Genomic DNA, 26,699 nt, shown 5'->3' on the forward strand with positions numbered 1-26,699 from the left:
TTATTTCTATTTGAGTCTTTAATTCAAGGTTTATTTGTTCCCTGTGTTGATACTGATACAGATTCACTCCAGTTCAGAAGCCATCAAGTAGGGAGAAAGGAAATAACACAATCTGGCTCCCCTCTTTTGGCATCTGAACAAGATAGTTCCTCAGGAGCACTCGAGAAGCCAGCAGCACGTAGATGCTTTCCCCCATGGTGACACAGGCAAGACTTTCTGGTACTGGAGTAACCCCCTTCCTCCCCTTGACAAGTCACAGCTGCACGTACCTTCGGTGTAACATCATGGTTATGCAATGCTGACTCTCCCACTTTTCTTTTATTGTGCCTCTCTAATATTTGTGCAAGCAGAAGCTGAGACAGAATCCAGCTATTTCTCAAGCCTCCTTTTCTGAGCCTGAACCCCTCCCACTGGTATCAGAGGTGAGATGGGAGCACAAACCACCACTGAACTGCGGCCCAGGAGAGCAGTTTTCTCCAGTTTCTGCCTAGAAGGAGCCTGGTAAGGCACATAAACACGTGGGCTTCCTGGTGCACTCGCCCACCTACATGATGCAGACTCTGCTGGGATGTGGGCTGTATTTACAAGTAGATCCAGGCTCGATGCATCTCTGGGCCCCCCTCCTTTCTAGGTCACTATGACTTCCGCAGACATCCAGTTGACCAGGACTAATGGAGCACAGATGTACTCTCCAGGGAGTCAGCGTGAACCAGAGCTCTCATCTCTGGAATGCTTCCCAGGAAGAACCATCTCCTCACCATCACGTATCACAAAGTACCTAAGGAGAAGACAGCAGGAAATGAAGCAGAAGAGTGAGTTCCTAGCAGTTTTGCTGCTTGCTCCCTTTCAGGTTCTCAAGCATGGCCTGTGATCACATCTTCAGAGGAAAAGTGTTGTGCTAACAGGTAAGCAGGAAAAGAACCACCGTAAGATGCAGATCTGTAATGCTTTAATTAAAGCACAGGTAAACAGTGAACAGCAGCAGACTTCTCAAGTGTTTCACAAGCCTCATCTTAGATAATACTGTTTGTCTTGTAGGTTGCAGGGTGTCTAAGACTGCTCTCCATGCTAGGGCATGGAGCACAACAGGAGAAGCAGAACCTGGCTGTCAGGTAAAGCTGGGTACTGGTGCTTGTCCACAACAACTGAGAGGTCCAAGAGCATGGCAGCAATGAAAATGTGCAGCCTGCCAGTGTGTGAGCAAATTGTGTCAGAAGAAATGCTTCATTCCAGACTGAAGACTGGAACATATCAAAAAGAGAAATGGGTCCCTGAAAGTGTGGCCTGGGCAGATTCCTCCAGTGTAGCAGGAAAGACCCCATGTTTCTGACTGACCATTTTTGGTAGGGAATGTATCCAGAAAGTAGAACACAGGTGATCACAAACAGAATTAAACAGTGGGGGATTCTGGCAGCACAGTACTGTCCACGCTGGATCCCACAGTGTGGGATCCTCCTTGTGACCCTGACAACAAAGAAACAGCAGGAAGCAGCGTGGTGCTGCTGGCCATGGCTGTGATTGGCAACAAAAACACAGAAGCCTTTTTTGCAAAGACAGAAATGAAATCCTTCTCCTCTTACGCAATGCTTGCCCTTCCTCTGCAGGGATCAGATCAATATGGGACCCTGGAAAGTCAATGGTTTATTTCAAGGGGTTTTGAATTGGGCTTTGTAGGCAAGAAGGCAACAGCCTTCTTTCAAACTCCATGAAGACACATTAGTATTTCCACATCTATTTGTAGGACAGAAATGTGGCTCTGTTCCTCTTTAATGCTGTTTAAATGTTACACTATTTTAAAATAAGGTCTGTCGAGAAAACCAAGTGAAGTGAATCAAGTATAGAGCTGGAATTATTCCAGCTCTGGTGAAGCTTGTTAGTGAATGACAGTCACCTTGAGGGAAGTTAAGAACAATCTTGCAGTATTAATCTTGCATTTCCCCATCTTTTCTTCTGGTTCCTGTTAGTACCTTAGCCATTCTTCTGTGGGGGTGGTTTAAGCACAGACAGGTGCAGATGCAAACAGATGCAAGCACAGCACTGAACCATAGCTCCCAAATGACATGCACAGCATGAGCAGTGCACCACATGCTGCTCTGGAGAACATCAGCAGCAGGAGAAGGGGAACTTTCACATGATTTCTAGAGAAATGCTGCAGTTGTGGGCCAACTTACATAACTGATTTAGTTCAACAGAATTGCTTTCTGACTTTAATCTGCTCAACAGTTTATCTCTGCTGTCGTGATCAGTTGAGCTTTCTTTAAACCGTTATGGATTAGGGTTCTGCTATAACATGTTAAAAGCTTAGCTTTGTTTATTTTTGTCAAGAATGGGGGAGGGAATTCAGGTTCAAATGTTCAGGCAGCAGTTTATGAATGGTTATTTCTCTTACACAGCAATCAATACATTCAGGTATTGAATGCAAGGCACATCTAGATGCTTCCAGAGACAGTATTAGTGGCTGGAATAAAAATATGTGTGAATTAATTTTTTTTAAAAGGGAAAAAAAAAAACAACTGTATAAATTTGCATCATTATTTTAATCTGTAAATACAAAGCCTTATCCAGCATTCAAATACATTCATCATGCCCACCAGCTTTGTATGGAAGACCAAAGAGTTAATGGTCTGAAAACTTAATTAATAAAGCTGCTTGAGGATTTTAATAAGTTTGCATTGGTTTTGCAATTTGGAGACAGAAATCCTGCTAAAAGCAATCTTTGTGTCATTCAACTGCAGAAAGATAATACACCATAATGCACACAAAACACCAAACAAACAGAACCATGGACACACTGCTTACAAAGAGGTGTTCAGATATTAACCATCTCTTCAGTGAATTTTAACAGTGGATTCATCAACTATGAAAGTGGATGATATATTAGAAGACTGTGGTATAAATACAGGTCCAAATTTTTACTACACACTGATGAGCACAATACATTCTTTAAAACCAAATTCAACAATTACCACAAGTCTTTGAACTTTGTGCAATCTAAATGATTTGCAGATTTGCCAGCCTGGAACTGAGTAAGAGGTTGTGTTCCTGAGCACTGCCAATAATCCTCTGCACAGCCAAATGCTAATCCAAGGAAACATTAATTCTGTGATCAGTCATGCTGGCAACCCTATGACCTGGCAAGTTTCATATTTAAAATTAAGCAAGTAGGCACTTTCACATTCCTAAGAGCAACACAAACACTAAAGAAGTTAAAAAAAAGTGTCTAGTGGTGACAGAAAAAAACCACCAAAACATAAACCTGGGAAAATAATTCAGAAAAGAGAAGGAAAAAAATCCACCTTATTTAAATTAGTGTGCTGTCTGGTTTGCTTTCATATCAGGAGGGATCTTTATGCTGCACATTCCAGTGAATGGCCATTGACTATTAATTTATCTTCTTTCTGACAGCAAGAGAAGCACCATTCCAAAGCTTCAACATTCCCTTGATGCTGCTCTGGGTAATGCTTGCATGCTATTTAAACAAAGCATATCCCAACCAAATCTGACTATATATGGAATTCCCTGACAAGTAAAAATTTGGACGCCCTACAAAAAAGAACCATGAAGACAGAAAACATACACAAACACACTAAACACCCCAAAGTGCACAAACTCCACGTGCACTACAAGAGGCTCTTGGTGGCAAAAGTCAGGTAGCCAGTGTGTCCCACCATCTCCCTGAGCGGCACCCCGCTTTTGAACTGCACAGCTCCCTGCTGCAGATTAGCACCCAGGCTACCTGGGTTTGATGGGTTGCTGCTGTCAAAACCAGTGCTAGAATTATCCTCAGCTGCTTTTCCAAGGTCAGGGATTTGCAAGCTGATTGTCCTTACATTGTAAACTCGAAGCAGAATTTCCAAGGTGTTAATCTCTGTGAAACCACATTCTTCCATTGCCAGGCAAGTTCTCTGGACTTGTTCGATGCAGGGGGAGAAAGAGCAGATGCGGCCACCTGGAAAACGAGACAGGGAGTGGAAATGAGGGAAAAATTAAAACAAAGCACTTTTTACCCTTTTTCAAATTCTCCCAGCTGCCCAAAGAATTACTATTAGACAAAGTGAAAACATTCTTCAAGAAAAACTCCACGCAGGTTTAAAATGTCAGCACAAAATCAAGCATGAACAACTCCACAAGATGCCTCAGACCCTTTAGAAGTTGCAACAGCAAATTCATTCACCTTCTAAATCCACTGTTGCCCATGTTTGTTCCCAGTAAAACTGCTGAAGTTTACTCCTTTAGTGCAGCAACCCTTTTGGAATCACTATCCACTACTCTGGACTGAGGCTGAACAGAACTTGGCACCTACACAAAGCCAGAAGTCATTCTCCACACACACTGTACAGAGCTGCCTGCATTAGAATATAAGCATGCATGCACACACACTCTGACAAAAGCAGCTGTGTTTATTTGAGAATGATGGTATGTGTGTACAGAATAAAGTCATCTCTCCAGGCCATAGATGGAGTGCTGTTAAGGCTTTACCCCTTTTAGCCAAGCTGACTAGCACGTCTCCTGAGCATTACAGTTTACTGGACATCATATCAGGCAGTTTTACAGCAAATGTTTCAAAACTCTAGAACAGGACTTGTAAGTGATAAACTAACACTTCTCTCCTTGTCTGTGCACAGCTCAGATTTTTGATTCTAAACAGAGTATTATTAGGTCCCCTACAACTTTCTGCGTGCCACAATGTCACCTTAGCAGCTGAGAATAGAATGATTCAGATTTACTCTGAAAAGCCACAGCCAAATCAGATCAAAGAATTATAAGGACACTGTCTGCCATAAAGCCAGGGCATGTGCTTTCACCCAGGACACAGTGTCCCACAAGGCAACTGCCCTTCCTGAAAAGCTTTTGTGCTAGGGGAAGGAACACTGGGCAGTGCAGCTTCAGCTATTGTTTTACTTATTACAATTAGATGAAAATGCCTGCTGACTTGATTTGCATTCCTTCCCAGTCCTCTCCCAGGCTCATCCCATCAAGCCTTCCAACATGAGTTGTCTAAGTAGTTAAAGAACTGGTGCAAGTAAAAGCAAAGTATCCTGATAAAAATAGAGGCAATGCTGAGACTACGTGAAGCCTGCTTTATCTCTAACTCCTTTTTTTTTTTTTCCTTTTTCATTTCTAAAGTCATGTCTCTAAAAAAAGAAAGCATTAGGTCTGAAAGCATCATTGTAGAACTCTAGTTACTGGGTACTGACTGGGGAAGAACACTTTCCATGACCATTAATCCACCATACACTAACTAGGATTTAATTTTAGTCCTGAAATGAAGTCTCCACCGCCAGGGGTTCTTATTATGCACCTTCAGAACAAAGTACCCCGGACAACTAACTCCCTAGAGTGACAATTAAAAAATAAATCTAATAATCACCTGCAAAATTAATGCTGGTATGTGTCTTTACTAACCAACTCTGTTGATGCCAATTTAACTGCACAGCCAGTCTACTAGCTCCCATGAAATGAGATTTACATGTTCAGGACTATCAAAATGATTCTCAGTAAGATAATCTTTTCTGGCCAAAGCAGCACACACATCTACTGTGTTTGCAGATGTAAGAGAAAAGCTCCAGAAGAAATTTGTTACATAATGAGACAACTACTATGATGCACATATGTTATAAAGAAAGATACTACATTCTTACTGTGCAGAGAACTGAGCAAATGTCTAACTTAGCTAAATGTCAGTTCACAGTAACTCTTTTGTCTGCAAAGCAAGAACTTGCAGAAGGACCAGAGACCTACTACTGTTTCATTCAGGCTTTTTTTTTTTTTTTTTTTTTTTGGCATTTCATATTGTAATAAAAAAAGGAAAATATATTTAAGCTTACAGTAAGTATTTTGGGTTTCAAGGGTTTCAAGATATGTTTAGGCTTCTGAATTCCCATGCTCCAGATTTACAGTCAAAAACTCAGAATCTTGCACACAGCTGTTGCCATACAAGCTGCAGAGCCACCCACGGTTCCTGTCAAGCCTTCAATTAAAGGCAGAGCACCCTTCATTTTGCCTTGAGATGGTCAGCTGAGCACAGCATGTCAACGCCAGACTTGGTGTTGATTTATCAGGCTGCCTCGTTGCAAAGCAGACTGCTTGGGGAAGTAGGGTTACAGAAAAACAGCTTTCAAACCACTTGCTTGTAACGACAAATATCTAGAGGGGAAGTGCAAAAAAGAAAGTTATTTTACTTACTGCACCGCTGGGAGCTTCCCAGGTATGAAGAGTAAGGAAACAGCCTAACAGCTGGTATTCCACATAACTGAGAGCATCCAGTGGCTTCTAGTAAGTTCTGCCAATTTTACTTTTTCCCTTTCAAACCTGTTGTTCTGCTTATTTTTATATAATAAAATACACTTGCAAATATCTCAGAAGCAAAACCACCAAGCATCTGTCTTTATGGATCTTAACAAATGGGAGAGGGGCCTCCTCTGTTTTTTTCCTATACACACCATGAAGCAGGCTGGATCTGGTGTAGAGGCTGGACTCGGTTGATTAAGCAGATATTAAGAGAAGATTGGAAAGCTACAATTAGCAGAAGATTGGAAGGCAAAACCGAAATTGCAGTTTCAGACTGTGAGAGGCTGCCTAAAATAGAAAGATATGGGAAGCTTCAATTGCCACGGTGTGTTGAGACCAGCAAAAGTAGAATCTGAACAGCAGAAAACCAGCACTGAGAAGGACACGCTCTTCTTGTTCCTAGGGCATGCTCTGCTCCTGCAGTGGAGATGCCATCATCTTCAACAGAGCAGATGCTTCTGAATTATCCACACTGTGGGCTGCCCTCTTTACCCCCACTGGGTTACCAGCTCGACACAGCCTTTCTGTGACAATCACCAAACAGATATGAATCTAGATTTCCACATTCACACTTCTCAGATTCTGTAAGAGTCCTCTTGTCCTTTAGACGACAAGAGGCACTGAGGGCTTAAAAGTCTTAAATATGCATTGCTTTGTCTTGCTATGCCAAGGATTCCTTAATGAATGAAGAAAGGACATGTACCCCCTCCCTCTCTGCTTGCTGGAGCACACTGCTCCTCTGTGGATCACAAAGGGGTGAAATAAACTTGAGAGCAGTGAAACCAATGGAACGGAAACTTTTTAGTACAAACTGAGTTTGCATTCTTTCCTTTTAGGAAAGCTACCACTCCTAAATTTGTTTAATGAGATCTGTGTGTCATCATAAATTGATATAGTAATTATCTGAGATTAATCTTGTTCACATTGGGAAGCTGTGTGAGCTTTTTGATCTGAAGAGCTGTCTAAAAATGTGTTTATTCATGTATAATGCATTTGACAAGTACTAGAACTGAGGAGAAGAGAATAATGAGACCGTATGAAAGACCTGAATTTTTTTCTACCTTCAATTTTACAGGGACTGAGCTAGTTTGAAACAACTAATGGAGAGGTTAAAGCTCCCAAACCCGTAGGTTGGAACAAGCCCACACAGTCCTGGCAGTCATTGTAACCAGCATTAAGGCTGGGAGTATATGAAAACTGAAGAACAATTCAGACTGGAATCATTAGAGAAGACAGCTTAAGGGAAGGTGAAAATAAGAGAAGACTTGCATCCACATAGCACCTCACATTTTAAAATAGAGGACAGGATCTAATTAGTAATCAGGGGACACATCCTTACATCTTTAAAAAGAAGTCAGTGCCTTGAAAATTGCTCCTCTTCCAAGAGCAGCTCTGGGTGCATTCTTGTGCCAAGTCCAAAAAAAAAATCTGTTTCTGGCTTGTCTGAGCAAGGACCAGCACCTGTATCAGTTCTTTTTAGTTAAAAACTGCATTAGGTTTCAAGCATGAAAACTCTGGCAGTGCTACCCAGCTGACAAGAACTCCAGTTCATGCTTTTGATACAGAAAACATGCCCACATTAGGAGCTCACAGCTCTGCAGGTTATACCATGTCAGAAGTGCTCTGACAGGGTTTTTCATCATACCAATACTATTCAGAAGATACAAAAAACACCTATGTAGTGCAGCATCGTTACGTTCCAGGGAGAATGACCTGAAATTTTAGAAATTACTCTGTGATGTAGAGAATACAACACATTTTTATCTCTGGTAAAAGAACCCAGCTTTGGGACTTTGGTGCATCGTCATAATTAAAAGATTACATTACCAAGCTCTCATGGAAGAAAAAACATCACAAAGGCATAATCACTATGCAGGGGCGAGGCAGGAGAGTCCCTGTGCAGCATCACTCTGGCATTTACTCTGTGCTAGTAGGACACTAAAAATATTGCCTCTGTAAAGGGGGACAGAACGTCCTTTAAGTGAGTGTGCTCGTGGGCGATTTGATGTAGCTTCCCTGACAAGTGAAATTAGAGGATCTGGCTGTTGGAAGAAATTAAAGGATGTTTCTTGATTCAGAAAAGAAAATTTTCCCCAAATCACTTGCCAGCTCACTAACAGGAGCTTGATGTGATTTTCTGCAAATGTGACTTTAACCTCTACAATTGCAGTTGACTCCTCCAAGCAAAATTCAGTCCTGCTCACTGTTACGGGCTGGCAATAGCATGCAACAAGGAAATTAAAAAAATCAGTTGGCTTCAAATTGGAGAATAAAACCTAAAAACTTCCTTTAAGGACCCTTCAATCCCAAGCTACTTCCTACAAACTATGTTAAGGCCTGCAGCTTGGCTGGCATTCCACAGCATGGATTACAATACAGAAATCCTTCTTCTTGATTCCTGACACCTGAAAAAATCACTTTTGCTTCAGGGTGTGCATCTGACCTCCCAATCCCCGACAGACTGGAGCTGGGCTAATGTCCTCCAGCACCATACTTCATCAAACAGCCAGTGCTGGGGAACCAGATGAAGCTGCTTTGTGGGTTAGCACCTGATCATAGATCCTAGTGGGGCAGCTCTGCACTAGACTAGATGGCTCCTCAGTGTTGAGAGGATATGCTTCAACCTCACCTCGAGTTAATTCTCCTTCAAATCAGAGCAGGTACACCAGCACCAAGGGCTGCTACCAACATTTTAACAAGCACTTATTACTTCATCCCTTTATTCCAAAACAATCTCCTGGAGACATAAGAAGTGTTGATATCAACTTGAGTACCACCTGCATGGGTGGAGGATGACAGCCTGCTAGACATTCCTCCACAGGGAATGCACTGCTGAGGAAGACTGAACCCAAACAATATCAGCCTTGATGCTACTGCCCTCAGTGTGATTCAGCCTGGGATACTCCCCTATCCAGATACCAATGGGTGAGACTTCTGGACAGGGATTTCAGCTGTTCCTCAAAGCCACACCTGGTTTGTTTAGAAACTGGACCATGAATAACCTCTGGGGATCAAGAAAAATAGCAAGTGAGACTTTCTACATGGATGTGGTATTCTCTGAAACCTCAAAGAAGGAGAGAGAAGCCCAAAGGAAAACTGAAACTAGCTAAACCAGGCAATGCCTTACCTGCACCACAAGCTACTGGGAAGATGAGATATTACTTATTCTATTATACAGCATCTGTAATAACCAAACCTGGCATGTCAGGACAACAATCAATGGCTGTGCTAAGGGGAAAAATATGCACACAAAACCTGTTTTAAGTCCATTGTGTACAAACAAACAAATTTAAGACTTTGGAAAGGAAAACAAACTACTGCTACAAAGAACACTGCTAAAGGGCTTCTGTGGTGGCAGGAAATGCAGAGGCCTGAACAGCGAGATGTTCAAAGGGAAATTTCCCTGCAGAGTTTTCAGGGGAGACTTTATAGCACCATGTTACCTGGTTCAGGTGCTATCTCAAAGATCACAGTGTGAAAAACTCCTAACTTAGGGGCTTTATGATGCTCAAGATGGACTGGCAAGTCTGAATTTAAGAGTAAAATCTTTAAGAGAAAGAAACAAAATAAAAAAAAAGCAGTGGTTTTAGTAATTTTATGACTTGTACTGTTAATTTAAACACTGCTAAGGACTGATATATAATGCAAGAGGCCAGTTCCCAATATACAGCTGTATTTTTCCATCTCTCTACCTGGAAATATAAATTCTGTATGAAAACCATTGTAAAAATGTGTTTCTACCTCATCTTCCACAGTCTTGGAATAAACAGACAATATTTATGAGCAGAGTAGGTGGGTGCAGAATTACATTCAAAGCATTACAGTACTCAGCCATGAGATGACTGTGAGTCAAAAGTTTCAGGGTATTTAAGAACGGTAGAATATTGAGGATATTTTTTACCTACTGGGTTTTTTTTTTCTCTTATTTTTAAAAAAATTATCTTGAAGGGGTTAACAGTAACTTTGCAAAAACCACCAAGGTCAGACATTGGGAACAGCAGCTATGACTACAGAAAAGCATTAATCAGCAGATGCTGGAAAAGAAAAACAATGCAGGTCTGAAAATGAAAGCAAGTTCTGCAGTGCAGCAGTGCCCAAGAGATATTACAAGCAGCTGAAAGTGCGACTGGTGAAATCAGCACTGAAGGATGCAGCTGAGATGCAAGGTGAACATTGTCACCAGAGAACAAAAACCTTCTAGTCACAAAACTACTGTCATTTTATTCTTTTAGCTCTTCAGAGGTTGGCAATGCTTTAAATGGGAGGCCAGGCTACAGTAAAGTAGTGTATTTACACCATACTGCAAGGCATAACACGAGGGACAAATGTACTCTGTAAAGAGGATCATTAACACTCAGCTACTAGAAGCTGCAACTATTCAGAATCTTGATCTTAAGTAGGAAAGGAAACACTGATTTGGTAAGGTTTTGTTAAGGTTAAGAACTCTTTCTTAAATACTGTCTCAGCCAAGCATTCTGTAATGAATCTTGTGGTTTTAAAGAGGAGGCTAGCAGATGCTGTATACTGAATTTGCTTAGCTCTGATTTCATTCAAAGTACCTGAAAACTTTAGGAATAAATTACCACTATTTGGCAGTACAGCTGGGATATTTGCATGGCACATCACAATAAATCCCAGAGTGTGAATGGTCCAAATGTGACCCCGTCCAGATGTGAGAGATAGGGCAGGGAGAGAAAGAGTAGAACAACTCATTTTCTCCAGTAATGCTTTATCACTGTGCTAACCCTTGGAACAGTGGTGAACAACAGCAGTATGTGCACAGACTGTTCTTACTGCAGAAGAGTTTAAACTACTTGAAAACAAAACAAAGGAGCATTATAAAATAATCTGCCTGTGGTAGGGAAAGGAAAGCAGTCACAGATACCCTTCTACCATATCTTAGATTTTACAGCTGTAAAAATAATCACAACAAATAATCACAACAAAACCCACATGATTTGGAATGAAACAGAAATGTGTGTCTGTAACTATTACTACTGCAATGTATTATATTTTATGAAAAAGAAAACCAGCTTTTGTTTGTATGCAGGATTAAAAAAATGTCCCTGGCTCAGCCAGGTACTATGAAACCCAAGGGATGAGCCAATACCAGGTCTCAGCACAGGTGGCTGTTTGCAGCAAAAACTGCAGCAAGGATCAGCAACTTTGCCTTTTTGTCTAGTACATAAAGTGCCACTTCACAAACACAGAATCTTTGCATTTTTAAGTATTATTTACATTGCCTAACCAGATGTAACCTTGTAGCATTGAACAGAAAAGTATATCCAGATGGCATGCCCAGTTTGGGACTATGATATCTTTTTCAGGATTTCAAATGCTGGAGTGAGACAAGGACTCAAAACCTGGAACTGTTCAAGCAGCTCTGCTTAGTATTCTAAACATGCACCACTTAAATAATTCAAATTGGACTGCGCAATGCAGCGCCTTCTAAGCTGGGAAGTCAGCTGAGTGTTGTGCTCACTAGATTAGATAATTTGAACACCAGAAGGGCACTGTAGAGTGCAGTGAATTTATTTTTTTTTCTCAGGACTCACTAGAAAGAAGCTACAAATTGAGATATAGCCCCTGCAGCTATGGAGTTCTAACAAGACTATTTATTCACTTTTTGCAGAAAGCATGTGTCACACTGGTATCAGAAGGCTGCTTAAAAAAAATCTTCAGTAGTAGCTGAGATACCCTCACAGCTGGGTCAGTTCTGACTCAGCAAGGTAATGCATATTCAGAGACAACTTTAAGAACAAGAAGCTTAAATCTTGTGATTTCAAGAAGATCTAGCAATTCAATTAAAGCCAAGCCTCTGGTTATGTATTTTAACAAAGAACTGAGCCTTGGCACATTGTCAGGTTTTACTAAACTCATGTTCCAGCATGGTCACTGTTCAGCACTCAATGCTTTCCTTCATTAGAAAAGTCACTTTTGTATATGAAAGTGTTTGGCACAACTTAGTTCAGATCCACACTGGTAACACTATTATAACATTGATGAGGGGAAAACTTCTTCCGGGATAAAAGAGTGATTTGTTCCTGAAGCTTATTTTTCATTAGGGAAAAGATTTATAATAAACTGACAAAATCCATCCAATACCTCTCACTTGCTGTCACTAACTCCTAAATAAGTGGCATAAACTAGAACAGCATTTATGTTCTGTTCCCACTGCAACCAACAGCAAACTTCTCATTAGCTTTGACAGCAGAGATTTAAGGCAGAAACAGACAAACATATTTAAGTATAACCACGTTTTTTAACATTACTGATCCAAATCTGCAATGGCTGATGTTAAGTGCATCTGAGCACCTTTTATTCAAACACCTTTCCACTGAATTGCCAAAGAAATTTGTTTTCAGCACTTACTGTTAGTGCTGCCTCCCACACACCTCACATCAAGCAAAATGTGTATTACAGAGGTTCAAAGACATTTTTATAAACTGCCCATGTGAATTGTATCAGCTAGGATAGGCCTCTAGGAAAAAATTGCTGATCTTCTTCCAGATCTTTCATGGTAAATTGAAAATACCTTCTGAAGGATTCTCAGCCTTAGAAATGCCTAGAGACCCTGACATTTGAGAACAGTGATCACACAATGGAAGAAAGCAAACCTAGTGTGTGGCTCAAAGGCAGAGATGTGTGCATGCACAGCACTTCCTTAACAGAAAGATGTAAGTGCAGTTACCTTCAGCTTTTAACGCTGATTTTGCATGTCCTATGGCTTCCCATGGAGATGGAATATCTAGGAACACAGCATCTGCAATGTCTGTGACACCAAACCCATTTTTGCAGACATCCTGGTTGGTCACAGTGACCAGATGCTCCACCCCATGCTCTCGGAACTCCTCCCTGGCCTTCTCAGCTCTCTGTTGGTGGAACTCCACTGTGTACAGGTGCCCTGTGGGAGCCACAGTCCTGATGAGAGCATGGGAGAGGGATCCACTGCCTGTACCTAGAAAAGACAAACAGCTCATGAAATAACTTTTGACAATGCTAAATGTTAGAACAAAAGTCTTCCCCATTAGTCCTCCTGCTTGGCACACTTATTCAAAACCCAAATGAACAGGTTAATGTACTGGTTAAACTACTGAAAGAGAACAGTCCTTCCTTCACAAGGAGAGAAGGACTAAATGTCCCAGGAAACAGTCTTCAGGGTCCTCAAAGCATTAATTAGACATCTGGCAAACTCAGGACCTGCCCTACCTCCCTGGAGTAGAAAAATAATGCCAAGGGTCAGCTATAGCTCTAACAAGTGCCACAAGAAAATACAAGGAAGTAAACAGAACAGGAGCAATTCAGGGAAACTAACCAAAGGGTTTTTTCTCAAAGTGCCTGACTCTTCTAGGGTGAAAAGAGAACCCAGTAAACCTTAAATTATTTTCAAAACCTTATATGTCATTAAAACAAAAAAGAGATGTTGGAAAGGGTTCACGTTTGAAAATCTACTGATATCCAGGCAAAGAACTGGCCTTCAGGATATGGAATCTGTTTGCTCAGGCCTCTTAAGAGATACTGGCCATCCCCAGCTCCCACTGACATTATCAAAAATTAAGGCTTCTGGGCTCCTCGCAGTCACACCAGCCAGAGAGCCACATTTCACAAGTGACTTAAATACAAGCACACCTACATAATCTAAATGAACCCGAACTTTTAAGTACAATGTAGAATGTACAACCAGGGACCTACTACTAAGACACAGATTTTTTTCCTTCTTTTAGTTTGATAATTTAGGAAATTTACTTTACACGATCAATTGGCGTATTAAATAGATGAATGACTAATAGCCAACATTTTCACTGAAGAAAACACCCATATACCAATTCCGATTGCAAATTACTCACTCAAATGGCATTTAACAGACTCACCCCCCAAACTCACAGCAACCCAAAATTATCAGTGTTTTTGATTTCTAATGCTGTAGTTGGAACACATTTCTCCTGTAGAAAGAAAATCTATTCCTAGCTATCTTCAATGACTGTTTGGGCAAAATTTTAGCCTGAAGCAAGTACTTTCAACTAATATGGATATTAAAAAAACAACTTTCAAGGGACAGAACCTGATGTACAGCAGGGATGGAGCAAGCTCAGAAACCAGTAGAAAATAAATAAATTAGGGGGCACAGGGCCTTAATTGGAGCAATACTTTCCATCACCATGCAGGAAGCCAGAGTTTACTGATGGATCCAAGGTTCTTGCCCTCCAGTCACACAGGGGGAGGAACGTTCTTGTGGCACTGTACTTAATCTGACAGCTCTAAAAGGGGAGCCATTCAGACTGTGAACAGAGCTCAGGGCCCGCGTTTGCCACGGGCAACAACCACACTGCAGAATGGGCACAGCCCTCTGAGAGGGCCCTGACCCCAGCGTGCAGACCAGAACCCTCCCCCCAGCTTTATTGGGGCAGATTAGATGGGGAGGGAGAATTTACAGATTTTGGCACTGGCCTCAGAGAGGTTCAAGGGAAGAGAGAAACCATGAGAAACACACTTATTTCAAGTGAAATCCATGCATTCATGACAGTATTAAAGTCAAAAGACACTTCCACGTTCACATATGAAAAACTATCTGGTCACAGAGAGGCTCTAGATGTCAACATGAACTTTTCCCAGGTTAAAAGGATCAACAGTAGAACAGCAGCCATTCAGCTGTAAAAATTCAATGACATATGTGCACAGCAAAGAAATAGCATGTCATTGTTTGATTGGTTTTGTTTGTTTGTATTTTTAATGATGAAAGCAAGGAACCAGGATGCTAAAATGCCTGAAATTCTGCCAGAAGGCAAAACTGCACAACTGAGAAATTTTGTAGACTGATTAAATTTAATTATTTTACCTCTCAGATGGGTAATGCTGCACACTTTCTGCATCTTTCTCTGCTAACCTAAGGGAATGACCAGGAGGTCTGTGAGCACAGCTGGGTTGCAATGAAAAGAGAGAGGCAGCTTGTGCATGTATCCAGTTTCCTTGTTCATATTCTTCTACATTTTTAATCACTTGCCTTTTCAATCTGCTCTTAAAAACACCAGGGAAGTCACTGTTCACCTCATTCCTAAGAAAACCCACTAGGATTTTTTGGCTTCTTTTCTGGGACTCATTTTTTATTCACAAACACTCCAAGCCAGACCCTGAAATAAAACCAAGATGCTGGATATCATCACTTGCAGGACCATTACAGACCAAGCTTTTGTTAAACAAATCCACCAGGATTTATTTACAGTGGACTGGCTACTGCAAACATGAGAATACTATGTAGGTATGACACTTTAATATATCAAACTCTATCACACTAACATCATTAATGAGAATATTTCTAAAGATGCTGCCTGCCTTCTCTGTGACAACACTCTCAAAACTGCAGGAAACAAGGAACAAGATGGCTATGAATCATCCACTATTATAAAATCTCTCTTTGAAGAGGTTACAGAAGCTGGTCCTGTGAAACCATGAAGACCCTCAACTCATGTGCCTGACAGTTCACCAGAAGTGATTTTTTAAGAATATGAGTGTCTGACAGCTCAGCATTAGTTTGCACTCACCACAACCCCTAAAGCTCCACCAGCACTGTCTACAGAAGGCACAGGCTCAGCCTCTTACCTCTCTGATGTTGCAGAAGGGGAAACTCATGCTTATATTTACCTTCTCCCTGAACATCTGCAACATTTGAATTCTCCTGCCATCTTCCCTATTCCTTTTCAACTTTTCCTCCTCCTCACCTCAAAATCACTATTGAAAAAAAGCAGAATTCAGCAAAATGTGACTCAAAGAGTCTTAGGGACCATTTTGGAGGTTCAGATTTACTTGGGAAATGAAAGACATCCTTAGCACGATAGAGAATCAGTCAGGGAAGCAGCAAAATGCAAGGAGTGCTACTGAAACATGCAGCAGAATGCTACCAAACCTGGAATACATTGTTGAATTATCTGCATACAAATAAAAAAATCTGAATGCTCAAAACTAGTACTTTGTATCAGAGGAGGCTGGTTAAGCACTGGATGGACTTCAATAGATTCTCATTTTTCCCTAGGTGTAGTGAAATGTCTGTGTTCCTGATTTGGCCTAGAAAGCAGAAGATGAAGTCAACTTCTAGAGCAAATACAGTTTATAATTTTTATACCAGGATGCTTGCCTTTCTGACAGCTTGCACTACAATAGCCTTAAAAACTGTTTGCTCTCTACCACAAGACAAAGCCCATTTAACTTGAGCGTATTAATCACGAATGGGCTCCACAGAAGAGAGGTAAACCACTGATAATTCCAGCTGTACTGAAGACACTCTTAGCACCATAGCTGCTGCTTTAGAGCTCACTTAGGTGAGCACTCAGGTCATTGCTAATGCCTTTGGAAAATATTATACTCTTTTACATTGACCACTCTGTGATCTTAAACATTTTAGTCAAAAAACAAACATGTGCATTGCAGGCATTTAACGAGACACGGAAGGGTCACCAATATGCCATTCTCCAAGCTCAAAATTTGAGGAGGAAGCACCATGTAGGGGATCCATATGTAGACTGGGACTCCATCTCAGACCAAAGGCATGATTTAAGACAATGTGTTAAACCCATATAGCAGTGGCTTATGGCCCTGTAGACTGATGTAGTATCCTTCCCTTCCTCTTGGACTCAAACAGTCCCTTCTTCTCTCATACCCCTAAGCTTAGGAGAGTTTTTCTGCCCTCACCAAAGACAAGGGAGGAGAACACTGCACGTTCAGAAGTATTTCGGTGATAGAAAGTGACCACCTGGATAAAACACTCTAGCTCAGAACCTTCTGATACTTCCTTCTGATTTGTAGACAAGAAACTATTGATCAGATAACTCTGGTCATTCCCCTGATCTCAAAATATCTCTTCTTCTCACTCCGCTTATTGAAGTCACAGGTTTTCCAGAGAAGCCTCCACACCTCAGACATCTTGAGGCCATGTCCATGTTGAGATTGTTTCTCAGCTTCTCAAAGCTGAACTGTTCAACATAACGTGCTATTTCAGCACAGTATAGACACACAACAGAACACTCAAGAGAACTGTAAGTATTATTACCACAGCATCTAGTGTAGCATTTGACTAAAAATTATGTGTACATTTTCCCACTTATTTCTGTTTTTTTCTGCTTTTCTTACACTAAAGGGTATTTATCTAACCTCACAGAATCCATCAGTGCTATAAACATGTGAGCCTATTCTGTGTCCCACTACATTTCCTCATTGCAGACAACCACTTGGCCTGTCTTCTCTAAAAATTTCTCATCATGGGTGCTTCTTTTTAAAAACAGGAACTACAAATTGTGGTTTAGGACCTACAGATGTTTACAGCACTGCATAAATAAACACATTTTGGAAAAAAGCTGAAGCTCATAAGTGCATAGAGGTTCATATTGCTTGGAAAGAGGAAAAGTGGAAAGTATGCAGTCTTACTTAATATTGCGTCAATACAATATCTAGTAAAATTTTAACAGAACTGAAGTTCCTGCTGCAAAATTTGGCTACCCAAGATATTCTAAAATGTACTCTAAATACAAAACAAGACAGTGTTGATCAATCTGTCTCCTAGCTACACCACTTAGACCTAGCAAATAGTAAGACTGGTCATGAGTCAGCCGTGAGTGGAAGGAGCCTCAGAACCAAAGGAAAATCAATCTTTAGACATAGCTAACAACTCCACAAATAGCATCTGTCAAGAAACACAGAACAGAGAAAGACTGCTCACTGTAGACAACAACTTTATGTAACAGGAGTCTCAATAATTTTTAGCACATGCATGAAGAGATATTAAGCATCTGATGGAAACTAACCCAAAGATCTTACAGTGAAGTTATAGGAGGGTGGCATGGTGAGACACAGCACGAGCAAGGACAGTGAGAGAGAGGGAGGAGGAAAAGAGTTTCAAGGAGATGAGCTGGTGATTAAAAGAGGAAAAAGCAAATCATGAAGTTCCCTTTAGAAAGATCATCTCTTTCTTCTACTTATCTGTTGGGCACACCACACTGAAACAGGCATTCCAGGCAGCAGGCTGAGCTGCTGCTCACAGACAAGATTGAGGAGTTGGGGGAAGGGCAGTAGGGAGATTTTCAAGGCTGGCACTGCCTACAAAAGGAATGGAAATGTGAAGACTGAAAAGAATTTCTCCTTATAGATTCAAGAGTCAGAGTTCTTTAGGGAGGGATCTTCTACAAGTGGACATAATTTTATGAAGTTCAAAGCTGCAGGTGGTGACCAAGTTAAATAGTAGATGAAAATTAGTCCAGAAAAGTCTGGAAACAAACACTTTAGGGTTTGAAATGCATTCTTCATCAGCTGCAGGTCAGCCACAAGTCTGAATACATTAGAGTGATGCCTCATGTGGCCACAGTTTTAATTCAGTTCTTTGGTATGTCAGGAGAATACTGTGCTTTTCAACATTTGTATTGATGAGGCCTTCCCTACACTTCAAAAGGTGAATTTTTCTCTCACTCTAACCTGAACAGGTTCTAAGAGGTAGATAAGGAGACTTTATAAAATACAGACTTAATTAGTATAAACACATTCCAAACATCATATTAATACTTATAAACTTTGGTGTGTACTTTATACTGAAGATAAAGCTGCAAACAGTTTACACATCCTCATGCCACAAAAATAATGAAGACATGAGCAGTATTTGTCAATATGTCTATAAACATTACAGAAGAGCCATAGGCACACAGCTGACTTGCTGGGACTCCACAATAAACACACAATAAATCATTTAGTGAGTATCCATTAATCATGAAGTCCTAATTAATTTTTATGAGTGTACTCTTACTAAAATCTATACCCAGACTGTGAGTTTGAAAATTTCATAATTGTTTTTTGAGATGCTCCAGTGTAAAGCTGGCTAGCAGATCTCATTACTCCTCCACAGAGAAACCATGAGAAGCCAGAACACTGTTCTGTCTTCAGCAACCCATTGCTCTGTGGCAGTGAACAGGGCTTAGCAATTTTTAATTCGGGATTTAGCTGAAGGGAAACAAAAAAATGCAATTAACATTTGTGCTCATGTAAGTCTGATTTTGTTGAATGCTGAAGGATCACTGGGATGGTGGTTAGAATACTTTCGACTAAATTACATTTTGTTTAAAAAAATGCTCCATCAAAGCCAAAATATGACTGACATTTATCAGATTAAATGAGGTTTCACAGTACTGTACTGCATTCCCTGAGTAATTTAAAGGGTTATGACAGACACTTGTTCAGATCTCACCAGGGAGAAAGGACAGTAAAAAAGCCTAGAAATGTGGGGACTGGAAAGTGGGAAAAAAAGGGTTCCACACTTTCGTTTGGAAAAAAATACTTGGAAAGTTTCATATTGGTTTCAATGCACTATAAAAATATAGGGAAAACCCCCAGATTTATTGTCAGTTTGAGCTGTTACACTATAGGCATCTGTAATCACTGGACTGAAAATAGCCTTGCCTGGGAAGTTGACATCAGGATTAGTTTTGGAGAATGTAACATCACCAAAAAAAAAAGAGATTCAGATTATTCCTCTCTCTAGACAGTGGCTGCACATGACACGAACACAAGTGGCACCAGAGTTAGCCTGACAAGAATTAAAGTTTCACCCTACCAGGCCACCCACAGAAGGTATTTTAGGCAGCTAGGTCAAGTATACTTTAATGCTGGAAAGATGGTGCTGTTAAAGACTCTGTCAGAGTGTGGAATTTCTCAGACCAGGGACCAAAGCTTTCAAAAGATCTTAGCTCCAGCAACAGTACTAACAGTTTTTAAATCTGAACATAACTTTATAAATAAGAAATTAGCAGGATCATATTCCTACACCTCCCATGATGAAACATCAGGCAGATGCTGAGTTCCCTTATAGCCTCAACAGAATATGCTTGGACCCTTTAAATTATGCACGCACTGCTGACAAGCTTGCTCTTTATGTCTTTTAAAGATTAATAAAAACAATAAAAACCGTATTGACATGTTATTATCCTTTATGAAAAATCATGACTAATCAATTTAAACTACATAATTCAAGTGATCTAAAATTAAGCCTTCTGGCTATTGGACTGAATTTTTCTAATAACATTCAAAAGATCATTTATACTCTTATTGACAGTGCTACCTACCACATGACACAGAGGGTATTTCATCTTACTTTATTGATCCTTCTCCTTTAGTTGTAGAGACTAATCCACAATTCTGCTTGCTTACACTGGGTAAAAAACAGGGCACTCTTCCACGGTCTAATTAGTAAGACAAGAGGAAAAGAGCCTGGCCTGTTTCCAGTGCCTGCTTTGCCAGTCCATACAGCAACCATGTGCACCACTTCAATCTCACGTAATATGAAAGACAGACCTTCATGCTAATTAATTCTCAAAATACATCTAAAACCAGCACCAGCAGGAAGCAGACTCAAATGTCATTACTAGACCAGATTTCCTGTCTTATTCCTATTAATTGTCATTGGGCTGGTTCCGTCCAAGCCACACAAGGTTAATCTAGAACTAATGATTTTGGATCACTGAATACTGTAGAATGCAGGCTTGCACCAAATTAGGTTACATCAACACTGGAGGCCTCAGTTGTCAATTTTTCAATTGAAAACACCACTTCTGGTCAATTGCAAGCAAATTTGCAGATCTCTTGCTTCAGGTTTAATCAGATGAATTGATGCAATACTCTTTCTGTCTTCCTTCATGAATAGTTAATCTTTCAAGCAATACAAGTGAAACAATAGCAGTATAACTGTTCTCTTTTCCTCGAAAGATAAAATGGTAATACTTAGACAGCAAAGGCATTAAAATAAACCTGGGGACACTTTCCCATTAGCAAAAAGGATTGTTTGTGGCTATGACTATTGACTCATAACATTTTTGGGAATCTGCATAGGTTTGCTCATTAAGTGTTTCAATTTCTTAGATGAGCTTTTAAGCACTTTCATGCTCTTTAGTTACCTTTGACATTACTGAAAACATTTTATGTGCAGCTCTGTACTTTAACATTTATTTGTTCCAAGTGAGATGGGACATGGAACAATTCAAATCTCCTCCACTGAATAATTTGCAGTGTTTACTTTTCTCACTGTCTGAACCATAGCAGGGAGGGAAAAAAAGGTAAGAACTGCCCATTGAACAATACTGCTTCTTCCCATGACAAACCTAAAAATGCCTGATCATTCTACAAACCAAATTATAAACGTTATTATCATGTCATATTATATTATATATCCAAGACCCAACCATTTCAGCAGTACCACAAGTTTCCACATATGGCTTTGCCATTTCAGGTGCTGCTATACAGCAACCAGCCCCATATACTACCTGTTTCCTAATGGGTGCAACTGGATGCAGAGATAAGTGGCACTTTCAGTTGTGTTGGAAAGTGGTCATTACAGTCAAAAAGCTGCCCAAAATTATGCTTGCGTGGGAACAGAAAATGTTACATGCAAGAAAATGCAGGGAAGCACAACCACATCATGCTGATCCTTTGCCATATCTGTGCTTGAGAGGGAAGTGTATGAAGCTGCTTCATAAAAAGGCTCAAAAGTAACAGCTCAAAAAAGCAAAGACAAACTACCTCAGTTCACAAAAATGTCTAGAAATGTAATCAAATCAAGCAAGCTTCATACTGCCTGCATTATTATAACCCGATTCTAACTAGGAAAGTATTTTTTACTATAAAACTTCACTCTCTGCTTGCCTATCAAGCAGAATCACGGAAGCTGTATTAAATTAAACGAAGTTTAGAAACAAAACACAGCCCTGTGATGAACACACCATCCATTGTATTATACAGCTACAGTGATTTTGTATTCAGTTGCAGTGCTACAAGTGGGTCACACTTCCGAAGAGAAAGATGGACTTGATGTACTTACATGGTATCACGTTATATAAATACTGCCCATTTATTTCCCTTGTCAGTTCAACCCTGTCCTCAGAGTCTTGTTTACTGGGTTATCTAAACTCCATGCTCCAAAATGGCGAATTCAAAGCCTAAATTTTTATGCAAAGCATGTATTTAAAAATATTTTTGAAGTTCACAACAACAGTTTCAAAAAAGGGTAAGAAAACTGTTTGTGTACTTCTTTTAAGATGAATTAATCAAACAGGTGCTCAAAGGTGTGCCCATACATGAGGCTGGCACACTGAGATAATGTCAGTTGTTGAAGAAGCAGCAGCTGGTAACACGTGCACGTGGAATTAAAACTATTCAATATGTAGGCTGGGAAAACTATTATCACAACGGGAAAAAAAAGAAGATACTTTCTGCAAAATGTAAAGGTAAGCCTGTTTTTTTCACAAAGTGTTGGTGTTAGTTCTTAATAAAGGTTTTCAACATATTAATTATTACCTGATTCGCATACTATGGAGCCTGGCTTCAGTTCTAACATCATGGTAATTATAGAGATGTCAGTGGAATACAGAATCTGTGTCCTGTGTGGAAGATTCATGGTCCACAGTTCTGGAGTTGGATGAAGGACAAACACCCATCCTCCTTTACTGCAGGTCACTTTGGAGCCATACTTCTTGCCTATGAGGTCCGTGGAATGCCTGATAACCCCATATTTTGTCTGAGTTACAGTGCCATGCTGGACTTTCACAGGAAACATGGATTCGTGGCCCAGGAACACAATCGCTGTGTCACCATCCTTTATTGTATCACCATATTCCACAAAACTCATTGTGACAGTCTTGTAGTTGGCTGATGGTTGTCACCTGGAAGAGAATAAATGTGTGAAGAGAGTTTTGGAGGATTCTGGTGAAGCTGAAAACTACAGCCATAAAGCCAAGTAATTGTATATTCCCCAACGCAGAACAAAAATGCACTGTGCAAATAAGAGGTTACCAAGGGAACTCCATGAAGTTCAGGGAACTCCCCCTCACTGCACTCTTGATCCAATTAAAATCAATAGAAAGATACCACAGGTTGGAATATAACCTGTAGTTTTCCCATTTTATGGTACATTTTAAAGAAAATTTAGGAAATACATTATAATTTACTCAGCCTGTTCCACACTACTACTGAGAAACTTGCAAGTTAGTATAAATTTCAGTACCCTGTTCAATACCAGTTCACAAGATCTCAGAGTATGTGTAGGATCTTTTATTTCCATCTGCTGGCTTATCCCTTGGTGATTTACAACATTAGACAACTGTTACTTGCTGAGATATCAATCACGAGTTATTAGGACCACTAACAAAGGTTTACCTGAAGTTTTCCAAATGAAGGTTTAGAGATAGAATAAAGATAGTAGATGCATTAAGTTTCTGGATAAAGTTGACAAACTACAGGGGAAAAGAATATTGTGGCCTTTAATTTGACATTGCAGGTGCAAAGCAATTGTCTGGAAAGTGATCTGTGATGCAGCTAAATGTAAACTACCATTTGCAAGCTAAATGCAAATAGTTGTACCACTTTTTGCACCCTGGTCTCAGCTGTTTAGAGAATTACATTTAGATTTTGAACACAAATGTCTATGATCCACAGTTTTAACTTAAAAATTTTAGTTCTCAAATTCTAGTCTGTTTTTGTTGATGAATATTCATTGTAGTTCATTTTGCTGTTAAGCAGCTAGATTTATGATTTTTCCACTGCAGTCACTGAGACTCAATGTGCTTGCAGCCAAAACTTACAAAGCTCATGACATGTTTATTGCATAAAGCATTTAGGTGCCAAAGCAGAATAGCCCTGTCTGGACACATAGTGAAATAGTAAGAAAGACATCCCATGAATTCCAAAATATATACATACTGGACTTCATGAGATAGTATAAATGCTTAACCCAGTTCTATAGCTTGTTTTTTCTGACTAAATTAATGTTCTTTTTCATAAATGACACTGGTAGTTCTAATTCTAGGTAATACAAATACAATGTAGTTTTCAGTTCTTAAAACTGTACCATTTAAAAGGAGCTCAACTGTAATACATTTCTTTCACAATATTTGAATTGCAACTACACCGGTGTGCAAAACCAACATTCCTGCAACATGTCTGCTGGAGAATGGAGAGAATTCTTCCTCCTTTGATTACCCAGACTGGCTTCCAGTTTGTTTGCCTCCCCTTGAGCCACTACAGTTACCACAGTTAATTGTGAGAGTTATCACAGGAGTGTACACTGACTTCCCAAGTGACAAATCTCTCAGGCTCAGGTATCACTGGGCATGTTGTATCCGTGCACTTGTGTTAAATCTGGAATCTGTGAGGAGTTTCAGTAGTTTCTTTGTCTCCCCCTATGGCAAGAAGCATGGTGATCTACACTCATTTTCATTCATTTTCAATAAGTTTCCATTCCTTACCAACGCAGGGCCTCATGCACTGCTGTTATATTTCTCTCCCTTACTCTCTGGTAGCATGCAGATGTCTTGGTACACCATTACTTTTGCCACACGGTGCTGTGGAGTGGGAGTAGGAGGGAAGGTGAGGTTTGTGGCAAGGGGTTTTCTCTGGGGCTTGCCATTACTGCAACAACATAAACTCAATCCCTCACAGCATCACAAATTAAGCAGCCTTCCAGTCCCTGAAGGGGCCTGCAGGAAAGCTGGTGAGGGACTTTTTCAAAGGCATGTAGTGACAGGATGAGAGGGAACAGTTTCAAACTGAAAGATGGTAGATTCAGAGTCGCTATTAGAAAGTCTTCCCTATGAGGGTGGTGAGACACTGGACCAGGTTGCTCTGGGAAGCTGCGGATGCCTCAGCCCTGGAAGTGCTCAAGGGCAAGGTCGGATGAGGCTTTGAGCAACCCCATTTAGTGGAATGTGTTTAGTGAAATGTATGGCAGGTGGGCTGAAACTAGATGATGTTTAAGATCCCTTCCAACCCAAACCATTCTGTAATTCTAAAATCCAACCTCTAAAAATGATTCTTTGTTCTCTGATTCAACCAAAACACAGATACACCTCTCCCTTTCCTGCCCAGCCTCCACACAGGCTGCCTCCTCCCTCTCTAGGAAGCCTGGCTGCTTGACAGGGCAGCGAGAGGACCCTCCCCAGGAGGAGGAGGAGGAGGAGGAGGAGGAGGAGGAGGAGGCAGGCACAGCTGCCTCACCCCCCGGGCAGTGCAGGTCCCCCGATGACACGAATGGCGGCCACCCGGCTGTCCCCACTGCAAAGCCCTCTCCGAGGGCCCCCCCACCCCTCAGCTGCAGCCCGGCCCCCGTGTCCTGACGGCGGTAACGCGGTTCCCGCGCCCTGGGAGCGCATGTGCCCGCCACAACGGGCACGGGAGCTTAATGACTGCTCCAGGATTGATTGATTTAATTCGGTATTTGCTGAGGCGGGCGGAAGGGTTAAAAGCACAGTTTCAGGAGGAAAGGGGATAGGAGGCCGCCGGCAGGGTCAAAGGAAGGCTCAGCCTGCAAGACAGCAGCTTTAATCGTGCGGGCCCGGGCGGGATACACCCTCGTCCATCCTTGTCCCAGTGCCCCTGCCGCTCCTCGGGGCCTCGCGTCCCCCCCAGGAGCCACCAGCACTCCCCCTCCCCAGAGCCGTTACCTCCCGGGGCTGAGCCCCGCCAGCAGCCCGGCCCGGCTCTCCTCACACGCGGTGCCCGCCCAGCGCCTCTTTCCGCCCCGGTCGCAGGCTGCTGACGCTCCCGCTGCCTCCGCCCCCGCCAGCCCCAGCGGCAGCCGGGGACTCGCTGCCGCCTGTACCGGCGCCGGGAGCCTCACCTCCCGCTGCCCTCACCACCCCCACCCCTGTGTGCTGCCCGATCAATGCGCCCGTCCCCTCAGCCTTCTCGCTGCCGGACCCGGCCTCATGTCCTCTCAGCGCTGGGTCCCTGAGGAGCTGGGACGATCACCGACGGCCATCAGCCGCCCTCCGGGCACCCCTCGTCGAGCCGGCAGGGATGGTCCTGCCTTGGCGAGGGGCGGTGGTCCCAGCCGGCTGTGGGGCCATGAGGGCACAGAGGGGCGGCCGCCGCGGGCTGCTGTGAAGGGCCACGAGGGTGGCCCAGTGAACCCAATGGGAACTGGGGTGTGTCACCCACCAAGAGTGTGTTTGGGGAATCTGGAGGGCAGCGGTGAAGCCCCTTCCCCAGGGGATGGCTCTGCTTTTGCTGTAGGTGGACCCAGGACTCACCTCTGGTGCCCGGGCAGGCAGCTTCCAGAAAGCTCTGTGTGCCCTTCCCCACGGGGTGCTTGCTCGGGGGAAGGGTAGCTCCAGGCCAACCAACTCCTTCATTTGGTTTCATAAGGCTGTAGGAGAAACCAGAATGTGGGCTCAGAAGCAGTGGAATCGTTATCTAAACTCCAAATAGCATGGTACTGACACCTACTTCTGTCTCATGTTCAGGACTGAAGCGATGTACAGAGCCCTGCTTGCCCTGGTGGTACAGGGGCTGCAGTCAGGAGGTGAGGACGAGCAAGGAGTATCTATCTCCTCATCTTCTGCTTCCAACAAGCCCAAGCCACCTGGCATGGGAGGGGTACAGGCACAGCAGAG

The 26,699-nt window shown here is 41.8% G+C and overlaps 1 protein-coding gene and 1 long non-coding RNA gene across 4 annotated transcripts; one reads left to right on the forward strand and one right to left on the reverse strand.

Moving 5' to 3' along the window:
• TRMT61A (tRNA methyltransferase 61A) lies at window positions 1-25,868 on the reverse strand. 3 transcript variants are annotated; one of them, XM_071745465.1, is made up of 5 exons: window positions 25,749-25,868; window positions 22,609-22,973; window positions 12,983-13,249; window positions 3,831-3,949; window positions 1-778 (listed from the first exon to the last, which is right to left on the reverse strand). In XM_071745465.1, the coding sequence occupies exons 2-5, from the start codon at window positions 22,937-22,939 to the stop codon at window positions 761-763; spliced, it is 735 nt and encodes a 244-aa protein (XP_071601566.1). In that variant the 5' UTR covers window positions 22,940-22,973; window positions 25,749-25,868; the 3' UTR covers window positions 1-760. The 3 variants fall into 3 exon arrangements, with proteins under 3 accessions (XP_071601566.1, XP_071601564.1, XP_071601565.1); XM_071745463.1 differs by lacking the exon at window positions 1-778 and having other exon boundaries at window positions 2,519-3,949; XM_071745464.1 differs by lacking the exons at window positions 1-778; window positions 25,749-25,868 and adding an exon at window positions 24,555-24,838 and having other exon boundaries at window positions 2,519-3,949.
• Window positions 65-2,490, forward strand: LOC139796919 (uncharacterized). The gene is made up of 2 exons (XR_011726207.1): window positions 65-501; window positions 632-2,490. It is a non-coding gene; the product is annotated as an uncharacterized lncRNA (long non-coding RNA).
• Window positions 25,869-26,699: the final 831 nt, after the last annotated feature.

Source organism: Heliangelus exortis, chromosome 5 (genome assembly GCF_036169615.1).
Source record: "Heliangelus exortis chromosome 5, bHelExo1.hap1, whole genome shotgun sequence".
NCBI classification, from domain to species: Eukaryota; Metazoa; Chordata; class Aves; order Apodiformes; family Trochilidae; genus Heliangelus; species Heliangelus exortis.

Bases quoted from the DNA above. Each gene is read 5' to 3' on its own strand.
- TRMT61A (XM_071745463.1), bottom strand. From the start codon at position 22,939: ATGAGTTTTGTGGAATATGGTGATACAATAAAGGATGGTGACACAGCG. The intron at 13,250-22,608 runs GTAATAATTAAT...TGTCTTTTCTAG, and splicing joins CTCCATAGTATGCGAATCAG to GTACAGGCAGTGGATCCCTC. The intron at 3,950-12,982 runs GTAACTGCACTT...CTCGTTTTCCAG, and splicing joins ATCAGCGTTAAAAGCTGAAG to GTGGCCGCATCTGCTCTTTC.